Raw genomic sequence first — 15,863 nt, forward strand, 5'->3', positions numbered from 1 at the left:
ACCCCCCCCCCTTCCCCCAGACCCCCCCGATGGTAAAGTCACATGACACAGACAGAAGGAGGGTCACTAAGGCTGCATTCACATCAAGTCCACCAATGAGGGAGGAGCAGCCGTCCTCCTATTGGCTGAGTTTGGGTTTGGTGTGAATGCAGCCTTACGATCCTGTTGGGAAAGACGAGTATATGTTTGACACTGAAGACAGACGAGGACGGTTTAGTCTGGGGGGGGGGGGTCAGGGGTATATTCATATAGATGATGGTAGTAGATGCCCCCCTTCCTCCTCCTCCTCCCCCCCCTCCCTGCTCTTCCTGTTCTGTGATTGGCTGGTTATCCCGAGGCGTTGATGTACAGCTGACTCTGCAGGATGTAGTCGATGACCGGCTGACTCAGGTAGTCTACGACGTGACCGTCCCCGTGCTGCAGGGCCAATCTGGTGGGGGGGGAGTGGAGGTTAACTAAATATATACAGGTTATATTTAACATTTAACATCTTACACTCTTGGTTTCATAAGAAGATTGATATCGATAGACACGTTTACATGCAGCAAAAAATTCGAATTTCTGATCGTATCAAACTTAGTTTGGACTTTTAAAATGCTTGTAAACACCTTTAGTCCGTTCTACATCAGACCTACTTCGGACCATAACGGACATCTCAACATCGGATAAGAACACCTAGATAATTCGTTCATAGTCAGCATTTTAACGCCATGTAAACCCAGCAGTCGTATCTAAATTGGATATTGCATTCTGTTCATGCTCGAGAATTTCTGCTGTGGCTTTGACCCGGAAGTGAAAAATCCGTTGTTCTTTTTATATGCATTATTAGAAGTAAGATAATGCAGGAAATGTACGCTACTGTAGCATCGTCCATCTCCTCGTACGCCATCTTTGTTTGAATGCCGTCAGATAGTTTGTTGTTGCTGTTAAGTAGAGGTCAACAGGAAGTGGCTGTTTGTTGAGAGGGCTACAGGAAGTGGCTGTTTGTTGAGAGGTCAACAGGAAGTGGCTCTTTGTTGAGAGGGCTACAGCGCAACATAGCGTAACGGAGTCAGCCATGCTCCGGCCATTTATCCGATATTCTGAACGGCATGTATACTCAGACAAGTGATCCGGTCTTATGCATCTTTATCTGATACGATCAGAAATTCAAATTCAAAAGCGTGTGTAGAGATACGTCCAGCATGTGTTTAACGAATCAGATATCGGATGTAAAGACGATGACAATCAGACGTATAAACTGGACCAACCTGCTCTTGGTGGAGCTGACGATGGACATCGGGTGATGCAGGTCGTCTTTCACCACGACGATGTTATCCTGAAACCAAGAACAGCAGAAACAAACATCTGGTTGTTAGATTTCGCTGTAAAACGTGACATCAGACGAGGTTCAACCAGTTGATCGCGGCGCTCTGATCTCACCTTGTACTTGCGGAGGACGGAGGAGTGATTCATGATCCTCTCGGTGTCGGCTGCGTCACGCGGAACAACCACGATCCCGAAATCTCCCACGATCACCTCCATCTGGAACAAGACAAGCACCAGATTCAGACGCAGCTCAAATGTTTTCATATCAAAATGTTTCATCTTCCTGTAAAATGTTTTAAATTGTTTGAACTCAGGTTGAATACAATCGTGTACATTAACCTCCTGCGTCCTCAAATCACATGTTGGGTTTGCTGGACCTTAAAGCGATGGTTGGGCGTAATTTCGACCTAGCGTCATATGCACCATGACGTCTATCTAAACACCACCTCAACCCTTTTTTTTCATTTGGTCGCAAATTAGTGGAGTTAGAGCCATCAGCCGAATGCTTTAGTACAGGCGCTAACGGACCCACCAGAGTATCTCGTACATTACTCCACTAATAATGTCTGGATTGTTATCAAACTTCTACAGTAGTACAAATAGGGTCTTAACTCATAAATCGATGCATTGGATAGTTTGTAAGTACACCAGGAGTTTATTAAAATAACACTTACCTGATGGCTTTTACTCTTCTGATAAAGCTGTAAACATCTATTTGTACATTTCAGATTTTTGTGTTTTTGTTTTTTTTGTTGTCTTTCTATCAGCTGAACTTTCCTGATCTTTGACTGAAATATTGAACCACAGAGTTATATAAGGAGGAAGATGTTGATATCTGCTTTAACTCAGCGTCCAGCAGGAGAAACGAGCTCATTAATTAAACTCAACAAGTCCTGAAAGTCCTGAAAGATAAAACTTTTTTTATCTTGTGCCCACAAGATAAAAACATCTATTGTTTTAACATAAATCATAGATTTAAAAAATCATCTTTAAGGACTTCAGGGTCATTTAACATGAAATATGTTGAACAAATCAAACCACACTCTTCATTTAAGATGCATTTGATTGTTCCTTAAAACTGAATCTGTTGAATAAATAAATCTTTCTTCTCTTCTTTAAACACATCAGGTCTGAGACACTCATGAATATTAAGTTTCTAAATCATTAAATCACTGAAACTTTCATCCATGAACCTTAAAATGTGTTCAACTTCTCACAGAGCTGGAAAATTACGGAAGCGTATTGCTGCCACACGGATCAGTATCACATTATAACGTGATGGTTTCTTGTGATAACATAAAACTTTTCAAGTTATAATGAGATAAGTTGGTCTCAGGCGGAGTTGGACCCCGGTTAATCAGGTTGTGAACCGGCATCACCATGACCCAAAACAAGGATTGATGTTTACAGCCTTTCTCTTTTAATTTGTGTCAAAGCAAAACGTCAAAATCATCTTTATGCTTTTGCAGCATTGTGATGGTGATTCAATGACAATCTCACCATGATTTAGGCTAAAATAAGTACCATCAACAAAGCCGGCATGTGCTGGTCGGGTTTTGGAGCGCACCTATTTTTGTAGGCTGCAGCCGACTAAAGATGTTGGATAGCTGTTCCGTATCTGGCTGTACTCAGTTTGCCCGGGCCGGCGCCACAAAGGCCCCTCTGTTTAAGATTGATTTATATATCTATAGAAAAATAGCAATTTAGCTATTTTTAGCTTTTTTTGGTTGTTTTTTTAGCTGTTGTTTCGGAACCATAGACAGCGCTGTTTGTTGGGTGTAGGGGGGGGCGTTCCCTGCAAACAGCTGTTTCTATGCGCCTCCCCCTGCTGATTTTATCACGTTATAACATGATACTGATCCGTTTTTTTCCCCCTGGGGTGGCAGCAATATGCTGCTGTAGAAAATGACATTTACTAAAGTACTGTACAATGCAATGTAGTATGTGATGCTACTTTATACTTCACTCCACTACATTTCAGAGGGAAATAATGTCTCTTTACTCCATTACATCAAACTCATAGTACTGCAGTACGTTTAGTATTAGTACTTTTCCTGCAGTAAAGGATCTGAATACTTCTTCCACCACTGCTGGTTCATCTGCAGCTATAATAATAATAATTGATGCTCAGTTGATTTCAGTCAGTTGCAAAACAGTTGCTTCTGTCTGTGATTCAGCAACACTTTGCAGCTGTAGTACTCCTCTGAAGGATTACTCACTAAAACTGTGTTTCAAATCCAGCAGTTTTATTTTTATAGGTGATTTTCTCTGTAGCTTTTTTCTCTTTGCAGATTTTTCCTTTGACAACATCGAAATGACCCGTCGATCATTTTGATTGACTTCAGTGGAAATATCTAGAGGGGGGGTTGGGGGGGGGCAGGGGGGCTACAGTGTGCTTACATCACTGTCCTTCCACAGACCAGGGATGCAGAAGGACTCCAGGAGATCACTGCCACACAGGAGCAAGATGCGCAACTCTACAGACGACAAAAACAGGCAGGAGGAAAGAGACACACACCTCAGTAAACATCGACGTTTACTGGAAACAAACAAACCAACCAACCAACCAACCAACCAACCAGAAGGAGTTCAGACAGCAGGAAGGAAACCAGAGGACACACAGCAGCATCTGAAGGTTCAGACACTGCAGCAGCACTCACCGATCTCCTCGTATCTCACTGCGGTTCCCAAGTTAGCGTTCTCATCTGACAGAGGCAGAAAACACACAAGTCAATATTACATAGATGAATATATGGAGGCATGAGAATGCCACTAGAGTAGAATAGAAATCACTTAATGCATGCAATAGGGTCAGTGATATATAAGGGTTGGTAAGATGATGAATTCATAAATCAGTTAAACTAGTTTTAAAAGCAGCATCAGGTTTGTTAAAATGTACATTTAGTATTTTTGTTGGTTTTATATCATTTGAAATGATATTTGCACCATTTTATACCAAAAGTAAGACTGAATGCTCCTGAAAATGTCAAATGGTGTAACCACAAAAGAATGATATATATTACATATTTTATCACCTACAGTGTATTTAAGTGGACTTATACTAGTTTTTATGGTTACACCACTTAGACATGTTTGCCATAATCCTCTAATATATTCTCTCAAAATGGATTAAAAGCAGAAATTAAAACTAAACCACATGGACACTATAAACTTCACTGACCCTGATATTAATGTATGGAGTCATGACAGTGCCACCATAGAAGAATGAATCTATTTGAAATTCACTGATTCCCTAAATGTGCATTTAAATGATGCATGAAGCCATCTAACCAATCAGAGCTCCTGTTGCTGCTCTGTGAAATCAGACTATATTAAATGTACTGAATCATGTTTGAGATCCTATAAAATAAAACCTTTATGAGTCTGAACTGACCGACGAAGGTGAAACGTTCGATGTGTGGACGGACGCAGCAGATCTTCCCCAAACTCTCACTGACCTTCCCCCACAGTTTGACTGAGAGAGAGAGAACACATGGTGAAATTAAAGAGACAATTAAAGTTTATTATTTTAATGATTGTGACTGTTTGCTTCCTCGTCTCGGCCCATGTTTGAGTTGTGTGATGTGTGACGGCTGCTTTGAACCTGTAGGTCTGCGTTTCCTGAGGAATACTCATGTTAAATACATTAAGGCAGTGGTAGGCAAATATAAATATAAATATAAACATATTAATATTAATATATAAAGATATTGAGTTTCTAACATGTTTTTAATAAAAGTTTAGAACAAATGAAGTGTGATTGAGTCTGTAAAGGTCTGTAAAACATCACATTTAGGCTCAACGAGAGAAATAAATCCATGTTTTATGTTGTCATGGCAACAAAGAGGAAAAGCAAAGAACTTAATGTTTAATAACACTTTCTCGGTGTGACCTACAAAGGGTAAAGTACCAGTTCTTTGTGGTTATTTGCTATTGGCTGTAGTCATACAGGTTGACATGTTTGACCAATCACAGATCATTCTTTGCTCCTCCAGAGACTATAAAAGATGAGCTGATGTCACTTTGTGTGTCTGATGTCTCTAATAAACAGTTTAATCTCCAGCCCAGCCTTGTTTTATAGATTATTTCATCTTTGTATTAAGTGTTTCCATGACAACATCATCATCATCATCATCATGAGGCTAACAGATGAAGAGGAGACAGGAAGTGACTGACCGGCTGTGGGCTTGTGATTCATGTTGTTGTGGTTCTGGTAGATGGGCGGAGTCTGGTTCTGCGGCTGACCAATCACAGGAGTCGTTGACGGCGTGTTGACGTTGGACAGAATACAACCGGTGACTCTCTGAGGAAGAAATCAATCAATCAATCAATCAATCAATCAATCAATCAATCAATCAACACTTGTATATGAAGTTTAGTTCAAAGCACACAACACCAAAAACTGCACTCATATAAATCATATCAATATAAATCATTTCACAGTTAACTCTTTCATACTGTTCATATTCTGACTCATAATTAGTCTCTGCACTAATTCACATTCATAAATTATCCCCCAGTCATTAATAAATGTTTAATTAATCATTAATGAAGAGAGAGAGAGAGACAAAGAGACAGAGAGAGAGACAGAGTGAGAGAGAGTGAACTGAGTGTACGTGTCACAGTCTGTTCTGCTCTTCTCCTGCTGCTGGTAAAATTCCATTCACCAGACCCCTGCTCTACTCCTGCTAATCAGCCACATCCACCTCATCAGTTAACTCTGTTCACCTGGGCTGGGCTTCATCAGTAATCACCTGGACTCTCAGCTGCACCCCATCTTTGCCAGATCCTCATTTGCATTTGCTTTGTGCCAGACCCTCCAGCACTCATTCACGGACTGATTCCCTGGTTTCGACCCTGCTTGCCTTGGACCTCCTCTCCTTGTATCTACCCCGGTGAACGCACCAGCCTTCTAACCCTGACCCTGAGTATCGCCTGTGGCTGTGTGGCGTCCTCCGGCTTCGATCTTGTCAGGAGAGCCCAGAGACTTCCAGCCTGGTCAACCTCATGTCCGTGAGTGCTACTGGCATTGTCTTACCTGCTGCCAACTCTGCCTTCAGTGACCCTGAGCCCACCTGCACATTCTGTCTGTACCTGTTCAGTTACCTTGTGGACTATAAAATAAAGACCATTTAAAACTGCTCCATGGTGTTCTGTGCTGCAACTGGGTCCTACCACCTCCACCCGTTAAAGACATTCACAATCACTACTTTAACATTGTTAAACATTTTATAGAATATGAAGCTGACATGTTTGAATGCTACTTTTTGGAATAAACTCAGGTCAAATTTCTACATTTGCATATATAAAAATGTGAACCAGCTGCACAAAAATAAAAATATGTATTTTTATTTCCATTGTTTGTGTATTCTAGGTCACATTAGGAGATGTTCACCTATAGGAGAAATGTGTATATGGTTTTCTTACAGCTCTCAGATGTATAAAAGGGTCCAATCAATCAATCAATCTTTATTTGTATAGCGCCAAATCACAACAAAGTCATCTCAAGGCACTTTACACATAGAGCAGGTCTAAACCGAACTATTCAGGTGTGATGAATAGTATGTAAAGGGTTAAAGTATCAGTGGAGCTAAATCAGGTTCAGATGTTTGTAAAAAGCTTCTGATGCTGAATCAAAGTCGTGTTTCTGCTGTGAGATCAAAGCCTCTACATCACTGATCTACAACCTGCTGCTGGAGATCTGCTGCTCTGCATGTTACAGGTTCCTCTCCTCTCTAACACACCTGACTCTCATCATTACCTCGTTATCAAGCCTGTTGATGAGCTTCAGCTGCTTGATGATGAGTTAATAATTAGAGTCAGGTGTTAGAGTGGAGACATACCTGAAACATGCAGGACAGGAGCTCTACAGGAGTCTGATCAGAAGCAAGAATGAACCTCAGTGATTTGGTTCATCACAGTCAAAAAGTAAAAGATAAGAGAAAACCCAAGTGATCAGTAATAATGATGAGTGGCTGCAGCAGTGAATCAGATGGAGGAGTTATGTGTCTGTGCTGTTTGTTAGTGTGGTGATATTATAAATGAACCAATGACTCTCAGTTCAGACTAGGCGGGGAGTTCTGGTCCTCTGTAATGAGGCCAACGGGGAAGTAACTTAAAACTGCATTCTATCAAAAGGCCACCAGGGGGCGACCGTTTTGGTGTCAAAAGGACTTCCGTCTCTATACAAGTCAATGGAGAATTCACCAACTTCTCACTTGATTTCTAACCTCAGTAAACGTTTTCAAAATGTGTTTATGGTCTCAATCGCTAGTTTAAAGCCTTCTTCAATGCAGTATGATGTTCATTTGGGACATTTTGGCCTCCCTGATTTTATATTTCCGAGCAGCAGTCCACAAACCAATGGGTGACGTCACGGATGTTACGTCCATTTCTTATATACAGTCTATGGTTCACACTGAATGACTCTCTGCTCACCTTCATGAGGTCTCGGTGATGCTCCAGCACGCTGCAGGTGGTCTGCCAGGTGTCCTGGTAACACTCCCAGGGATCCACCCTGCACACAGTTACACTCACATCAACACTACTAATGTGACCTTTATTAACCTGCATAAAGCTCTGTGAGGAATAAACGTCTCACCTGATCCAATCAGAGGACTGAACGGCCAGCTGACACATGTTGAGACGATGTCTGCTGGGCACCAGACCCTGAAACACAAGATACACACTGTAATACTGCAGTACTTTTACTGTAATACTGCAGTACTTTTACTGTAATACTGCATACTACATCGCTCATAATACTGCAGTACTTTTACTGTAATACTGCATACTACATCGCTCATAATACTGCAGTACTTTTACTGTAATACTGCATACTACATCGCTCATAATACTGCAGTACTTTTACTGTAATACTGCATACTACATCACTCATAATACTGCAGTACTTTTACTGTAATACTGCATACTACATCACTATAATACTGCAGTACTTTACTGTAATACTGCATACTACATCACTCATAATACTGCAGTACTTTTACTGTAATACTGCATACTACATCACTCATAATACTGCAGTACTGTTACTGTAATACTGCATACTACATCACTCATAATACTGCAGTACTTTTACTGTAATACTGCATACTACATCACTATAATACTGCAGTACTTTACTGTAATACTGCATACTACATCGCTCATAATACTGCAGTACTTTTACTGTAATACTGCATACTACATCACTCATAATACTGCAGTACTTTTACTGTAATACTGCATACTACATCACTATAATACTGCAGTACTTTACTGTAATACTGCATACTACATCACTCATAATACTGCAGTACTTTTACTGTAATACTGCATACTACATCACTCATAATACTGCAGTACTGTTACTGTAATACTGCATACTACATCACTCATAATACTGCAGTACTTTTACTGTAATACTGCATACTACATCACTCATAATACTGCAGTACTGTTACTGTAGGCAACTTTAATTGTAATGGAGTATTTGAACATTACTCTGTTGGTACTTTTCTTGCAGTAAAGTGTAAAACTCTGTATGATAAAATACTTTATACTCAGAATATAAATCATAGACACATCTAATGTTAGAACATTACTGTGTGAGCAGCTTTTGTGTGAAATGGAAACTGAAAGTAAAATGTTTGAAAATAATGATGTCAGCAGTTTTGGCCACAGTGGAAAGTCCCTAAAAACCCACGAAGCTAAAGAAGCTGAGAGTGTCTGAGAGATGCATGAACACCTGAGCTTGGCTCGAAAAGCCCGGACACAAGTAAAAGTATGACATCATTGTTTTCAGGGTAAATTACAGTTTCTTTTTTTAGAAAATAAGGTGGAGTATCTATAAGTTGGAAGGGAAACTTTGGGTTTATAAGTCAGGCTCCAGGTTTAGTTTCTGTTTGTGAATAAACTGAATCTGCATTGAACTCTGACCTAACTTAACCCTCCTGTTGTCCTCAGGTCAAGGTAGGACAGGAGGAAGGAAGGGAGGAAGGAATGAATGAGAAAGGAAAGGAGAAAGGAGGGAGGGAGAGGAAAAGAGGAAGGAAGTAAGGAGAGAAGGAAGGGAGGAAGGAAATGAGGAGGGAAGGAAGGAAGTGAGGAAAGAAGGAACGGAGGAAGGAAAGGTTGAAGGAGGGACAGGAGGAAGGAAGGAAGGAAGGAAGGAAGGAAGGAAGGAAGGAAGGAAAGAAAGAAGGGAGGAAAGAAGGAAGAAAGGAAAGGATTAAGGAGGGAGGGAGGGAGGAAAAGAGGAAGGGAGTAAGGAGAGAAGGAAGGGAGGAAGGAAAGGAGGAAGGAAGTAAGGAAAGAAGTATGGAAGGAGGACGGAGCAAAGAAAGAGGGGAAGAACGAAGGAATAATTAAAGAAAGAGGGAGGAAGGAAGGAAAGAAGGAAGGAAGGAAGGAAAGAAGGAACAGTCAAAACAGATGAGGTCAATTTGACCCGGGAGGACAACAGGAGGGTGAAGACTCCAAACAGATATCTCAGTGTTGGTGAAGAATCCAGAAACATCATCTCCAGTAAAAGGATCTTAACTGTGAAGCAGAATGTAAACATGTAGAAATGAAGTGAGACAGCTGACAGGTTGGTGACTCATCTGTCTGCAGGGCTGAGTGAATAATTCCACCTTAAATAATCCATTCACTGCATGCAGGAGGGGGACAAAAAAAAATCACATCTGGAAAGAAGCAGCAAAGATTCCTGATGTGTGTGGAAGTGTGTTTCTGCTGCATGTATTATTCATGTTGTGTGTTTCCTACAGAGGGTTAGGAAAGTAGGACAAGACCTTCATTAATTCCTGCAGGAGGCAGAGAGGAAAAACAACAGCAGCAGCGACAGAGAGCAGAGAGCTGCAGAGATGATCTTATCTGAGGTCTGTGATGCTGTTCAACATGTAGAACACTGAGTGATGGGAATACTCTTAAATAAAACATCCTTAAAATAAACTGGTTTGTTCATATATGTGATCCTTGAGTTTTAGAGAGCTCTACATCATCAGATACATGCAGTGCACAGATAAACCACCAGGGGGCTTTTATTCAGCACTGTCGAGCAGTATTTTTGTCTTTCTTTGCAGTATTTATGTCTTATTTTGCAGTATTATTGCTATATTTTTGTATTTCTTTGCAGCATTTTTGTCCTTTTTCAGTATTTTTGTCTTTCTTTGCAGTATTTTTGTATTTCTTTGCTATATTTTTGTATTTCTTTGCAGTATTTTTGTATTTCTTTGCAGTATTTTTGTATTTCTTTGCTATATTTTTGTATTTCTTTGCAGTATTTTTGTATTTCTTTGCAGTATTTTTGTATTTCTTTGCAGTATTTTTGTATTTCTTTGCAGTATTTTTGTATTTCTTTGCTATATTTTTGTATTTCTTTGCAGTATTTTTGTATTTCTTTGCTATATCTTTGTATTTTTTTTGCAGTATTTTTGTATTTCTTTGCAGAATTTTTTGCTATATTTTTGTAGTTATTTGGAGTATTTTTGTCCTTTTGCAGTATTTTTGTCTCTCATTGCAAGGTTTTTAGTAACTGATACTTCAACAGGAATAGTTACTGGATTGATTCAATATTTAGTTTCTTATTTGATGGTAAATTCCTGTTGAAAATAAGAAACAGCAGCTATAGAAGCTCATTTATCTGTCAGCTGTCATTGCATTGCATTTCATGTTGTGTCTGATATGAGCTCTATGCAGGATCTTTAAAGGCTTAAACATGTTCAATTCAATATGTTTTTATTCCTTTTAAAAAAACATGATATGACAAAACTAAACTCATATGTGCTAAAGTGTTATTACACTAATGATTTAAAGTATTTGTCAGAAGGTCCAGTAAACACTCCAATTTCAAAGAATTATAATTTTCTTGTGATTATTTGATGGTTCAGACTTTAAAGGGTTAAAACCAGACATATAAACAGACACTTTATTATATTATCAGGAGGATTTTCTGCTTCCAGCTTTCAGGGTTTATCACAGTTCTTTCCTTTTTTTCTCCAGAGAAAATCAATGTGATGATTATGATCAACAATATGTTTTAATTATTTACAGTAAAGAACTCAGACGGATACGTGAGTGTTTAGTGTTTGTTAATAGAACAGTTACTGTCTCTACTCACAGGTTTCCCGTAGGACTCATGCACCGGTGAGATGATCCCTCCGATCACAATGTAACGTCCTGTTTTGTGCAGATAGTCTCTGGCTTTCTCTGCAGAGGAAACAAACACAGCAACACACAAATCTGTCAAATTCAGTTTCATCTTTATCTGGTTTTCTGTTCTCAGTGAGTCTTAAAGCAGCAGTCAGGTGTCCAAATGAGCCTCTCTGTAATCATTCCTCCTGTTCTTTTGTTCTAATAAATGAAGCTACATTTATATATTTATATATCAGTCTGAATCGGTTTGAGGTCCAACAAGATGCAGAGAGTGAGCTGCAGGTGTTTAACTTAAAGTCCGTGTAAAGTAAGAATAAATATGTGTTCTGAGTTTGACATACCACAGAAAAGTGTGTTGTTAACCACCCTGCTAAATTTGAATGATTAAAACAATCGCTAAATATGTGAAATTAGGCTTCAAAGTTGTGTAAAAGTCTGCCTCTTTCTCTGCTCCCAAACGCTGTGGGCGTGGCCGCCGAGTCCGCTGAAGCCCCGCCCCCTACCAAGTGTCACCTGTCAATCAAAGTCACCACCTCTACCAGAAACATGGACGCTAGGTCTGAGAGATTTCTGCTGCTAACTCAGCGGCTAGCTCGGCAACTAACTCGGCGGCTAACTCGGCTGCTAGCTCGGCTGCTAAATCGGCGGCTAGCTCGGCGGCTAACACGGCGGCTAGCTCAGCGGCTAACTCGGCTGCTAGCTCGGCGGCTAAATCGGCGGCTAGCTCAGCGGCTAACTCGGCGGCTAGCTCAGCGGCTAACTCAGCTAACTGGCTAACTGTAGACTGATTTATACCTACAGCAGCAGGGGCGGGTTTATGCGTAAGGCGGCAGTGATTTTCAGACCCGCCCATTAAATCCAGACACAGAAATCTGGAAATACAGTTTGTGAAGCCTAGCTCCACAATTCAAATCTAAATGGTTGAAATGCTTTTATAGAAATACATTTATGACCTATTTAATGTGTTTAGAAGAAAATGTCTGAATTCACTTTACACAGTCTTTAAAGGAAACCAGCAGTCATGTTTCCATATGAACCTCTCTGTATTCATTCCTCCTGTTCATACTGACTATTAGAACAGATATAAATAAATATAAATGGGTAGTACTGACATCACTCGGTCGTATCATTAAAAGTACCAACCGAGTCTTCAGTAACCAAGCACAAATACTGCGTAACTTCCCACCTCTGGTTGTCAGTGATGGAGGGTTAGGGTTGGGTTTAATCATATCAGTGCATCTCTGACACATTATCAGTCTTTCTAACATCAGATTCTCTTCTTCTTCTTCTTCTTCTTCTTCTCCTCTGCTGAGCTTCACATGTTGACATTCAGATGAATCGCAAAGCCGGCGGCTGATTCATCTGAGCAGATATAATAAAGATACGAAGGCTGGTTAACCTTTTCCACTCCTCCTTCACTTTGATGTAAAACTCAGATTTACAACTGAAACTAAAATGTCTCTTTTAAAATCTCCTGAATCACTGTGAATGAAATGCATATAAACGTCCAGGAAGTAAAACCCTCCAAAGTTTCTTGTAAAAAAGTCAGAAACACAGAAACAAAGCTCACATTTAAACATTTTGTCCACCTAAAATAAAAATATGTCTGTGTGAACATTTAACCTTCATGTCGTCCTCTCGGGTCAAATTGACCCCGTCTGTTTTGACTGTTCCTTCTTTCTTTCCTTCTTTCCTTCCTCCTTTCCTTCCGTCTCCCTCCCTTGCATCCTTCCTTCCTTCCTCCCTCCCTCCTTCTTTACGTCCCTCCTTCCTTCCTTCCTTCCTTCCTTCCTTCTTTCTTCCCTCCCTCCTTCTGTCTTTCTTTCCTCTGTCCTTCTTTCCTTCCTTCCTCCCTTCCTCTTTTCATTTCTCCGTCCCTCCCTCTCTCCTTCCTTCTTTCCTCCCTCCCTTCCTTCCCTCCTTTCCTTCCTTCTTCTTCCCTTCCTTCCTCCCTCCTTTCCTTCCGTCTCCCTCCCTTGCATCCTTCCTTCCTTCTTCCTTTCCTTCCTTCTTCCTCCCTTCCTTCTTCCTCCCTTCCTTCCTCCCTCCTTTCCTTCCTTCCGTCTTTCCTTCCTTCCTTCTTCCTCCCTTCCTTCCTTCCTTGACTCAAGGACAACAGGAAGGTTAAAGAAAGACAGATCTGACACTTTACACTATTAAAGTTATAATAATTAATTAATTAATCATTAGACGGATTTCCCAGAAAAGACGTTTGGATCCTAATTTACAATAAAATCCCATAAAGTGAGAGAAGAGCAGCGATCAGTGTTAATGAGGTTCATTAATCATTACTTCCTGTTGGGGTCACATTTGACCTGTTTTTACATTTTAAGGCTGTAAAGAAAACATATTCATATTCCTTTAAGGTGGACTTCTCCTAAAGTGACAAACAGACACCCAACACATTCATATTCTATCAAATAAAATGTTCTCCTGGATCATAAAACAGTGATTGTCTTTTTCCCCCCATAAATAATTAGAATACACTCAGTTTCCTCTCTGACGGCTTCATTAAGGATGAATTAAACATGTTTTAATGACTAACAGGGAATGAATGAGTCAGAATATGAATATGAGCAGTACATAAAGGGTTAAACTGCTGATTGCCTGAATGAAGGTTTCAGAGACAGTTTGAATCATATCAGGGATAAAAAGTTAGACGTAGTTATCAGACGAGGGGAAGCAGATAAACTGAGATGGCGGCTGACATTCAGCCAGCTGACGTCATCATCAGAGCAGAGGAGCAGCCGTCTGATTGGCTGAGAGGACGACTGAAAGGTTAAAGGTCAGTCAGACTGCTGTCGCCTCTGCAGAGTCTAACACAGGCATGTCCGAACTATTCCACAAAGGTTCATGTGGCTGCAGGTTTTTGTTCCAACCAATCAGCTGTCTGAGACTGAGATCAGCTGATTAAATGAGTCTAGTGTGTTTCCTGATTGGTTGGAATGAAAACCTGCAGCCACACGAACCTTTGTGGAATAGTTTGGACTCCTCTGAGTTAACAGATCAACATCAACCAACCAACCCAACGCTGCTCTGTGTGTCATGCAGGTTTATTATAGTTAGATTATACATTTAACTCAAACTAATCTAACCCCCAGAAGTCTGCAGCTCTGCTTCAACTCTCACTACTTTTCTGTTTCTGCTTTTTAAAGCTTTGTTTGTTTGTTTTTTAACAGAAACAAGACGAGACTCTGAGTGTTTCCCTGCTGAACTGTGATGATGAAGAACAAAAAGACTAAAAACACTGTAAAGACTTCACTCGTTTACTCTCCTACTCTTCCTTTCCTTCCTTTATTTCCTTCTCTTCTTGTTCTTTCTTTCTTTTCTTCCTCTTCTTCCTCCTCCTTTTTCTTTCTTTCTTTCTTTCTTTCTTTCATTCAGACGACTGAAGCTTCATATTAGCTTCAGATCAACTTTTAAATCCATGTTCACACAGAAGGAGGACTGTGGGTTTAGTCCTCCATCACTTCCATTGTAAACATGATGAAGGAGCAGTGAGGAGGAGGAGGAGTGAGGAGGAACAGACATAAACAGAGCTGCTGCTGGTGTAAATAGGTCAGGATGAACATGTCTGGAAACGTGCTGGTGGACAAAATAACAGGAACACCTGCAGATCTGCTGTTTGAATCAGTACGGGAGGTTTAGTCATATACTTTACTGTAGTACAGTTAGAGGTACTTGTACTTTACTGTAGTACAGTTAGAGGTACTTGTACTTTACTGTAGTACAGTTAGAGGTACTTGTACTTTACTGTAGTATTTCTATGTGATGCTACTTTCTACATCTCACCAGCCCTCACATTTATCTGCTGACCCTTTGGAGGGGCCCCACCCCTAGGTTGGGAACCACTGGACTAAACTAGCTAACTGTATATAAGAAATGGATGTAACATCCGTGACGTCACCCATTGGTTTGTGGACTGCTGCTCGGAGGCCAATAGTATCGGATCTGAGCAGCGCCATCTTGAACATTTCAGGTGCATGCTGGGAAAAATAAAAACAGGGATTCTACTTATATGGGCATCAGGAGGAGCATGAGGCGCCCTCCTGAACCTGTGAACCAATCAACCTGTCAATCACCCCGTAGCCACGCCCTAATGCATACCCTGCTTTATCGTCACATATAAAATCAGGGAGGCCAAAATGTCCCAAATGAACATCATACTGCATTGAAGAAGGCTTTAAACTAGCGATTGAGACCATAAACACATTTTGAAAACGTTTACTGAGGTTAGAAATCAAGTGAGAAGTTGGTGAATTCTCCATTGACTTGTATAGAGACGGAAGTCCTTTTGACACCAAAACGGTCGCCCCCTGGTGGCCTTTTGATAGAATGCAGTTTTAAGTTACTTCCTGGTTGGCCTCATTTCAGAGGACCGGAGCTCCCCGCCTGATGAA

General features: G+C 40.5%; 1 protein-coding gene across 1 annotated transcript in view; it reads right to left on the reverse strand.

The window, feature by feature from the left end:
* Positions 1 to 327: 327 nt before the first annotated feature.
* The window catches only part of nmnat2 (nicotinamide nucleotide adenylyltransferase 2), a 17,322-nt gene continuing 1,786 nt past the window's right edge, over positions 328 to 15,863 (reverse strand). The window contains exons 3-12 of the mRNA XM_062429657.1: positions 11,429 to 11,517; positions 7,910 to 7,977; positions 7,747 to 7,825; positions 5,485 to 5,611; positions 4,703 to 4,783; positions 3,969 to 4,013; positions 3,709 to 3,785; positions 1,423 to 1,524; positions 1,251 to 1,318; positions 328 to 430 (exon numbers count right to left, since the gene is read on the reverse strand). Of these exons, the coding sequence (XP_062285641.1) occupies positions 328 to 430; positions 1,251 to 1,318; positions 1,423 to 1,524; positions 3,709 to 3,785; positions 3,969 to 4,013; positions 4,703 to 4,783; positions 5,485 to 5,611; positions 7,747 to 7,825; positions 7,910 to 7,977; positions 11,429 to 11,517 (839 nt within the window). The remainder of the gene's footprint in view (positions 431 to 1,250; positions 1,319 to 1,422; positions 1,525 to 3,708; positions 3,786 to 3,968; positions 4,014 to 4,702; positions 4,784 to 5,484; positions 5,612 to 7,746; positions 7,826 to 7,909; positions 7,978 to 11,428; positions 11,518 to 15,863) is intronic.

This window comes from Scomber scombrus, chromosome 11, assembly GCF_963691925.1.
Source record: "Scomber scombrus chromosome 11, fScoSco1.1, whole genome shotgun sequence".
Lineage (NCBI taxonomy): Eukaryota > Metazoa > Chordata > Actinopteri > Scombriformes > Scombridae > Scomber > Scomber scombrus.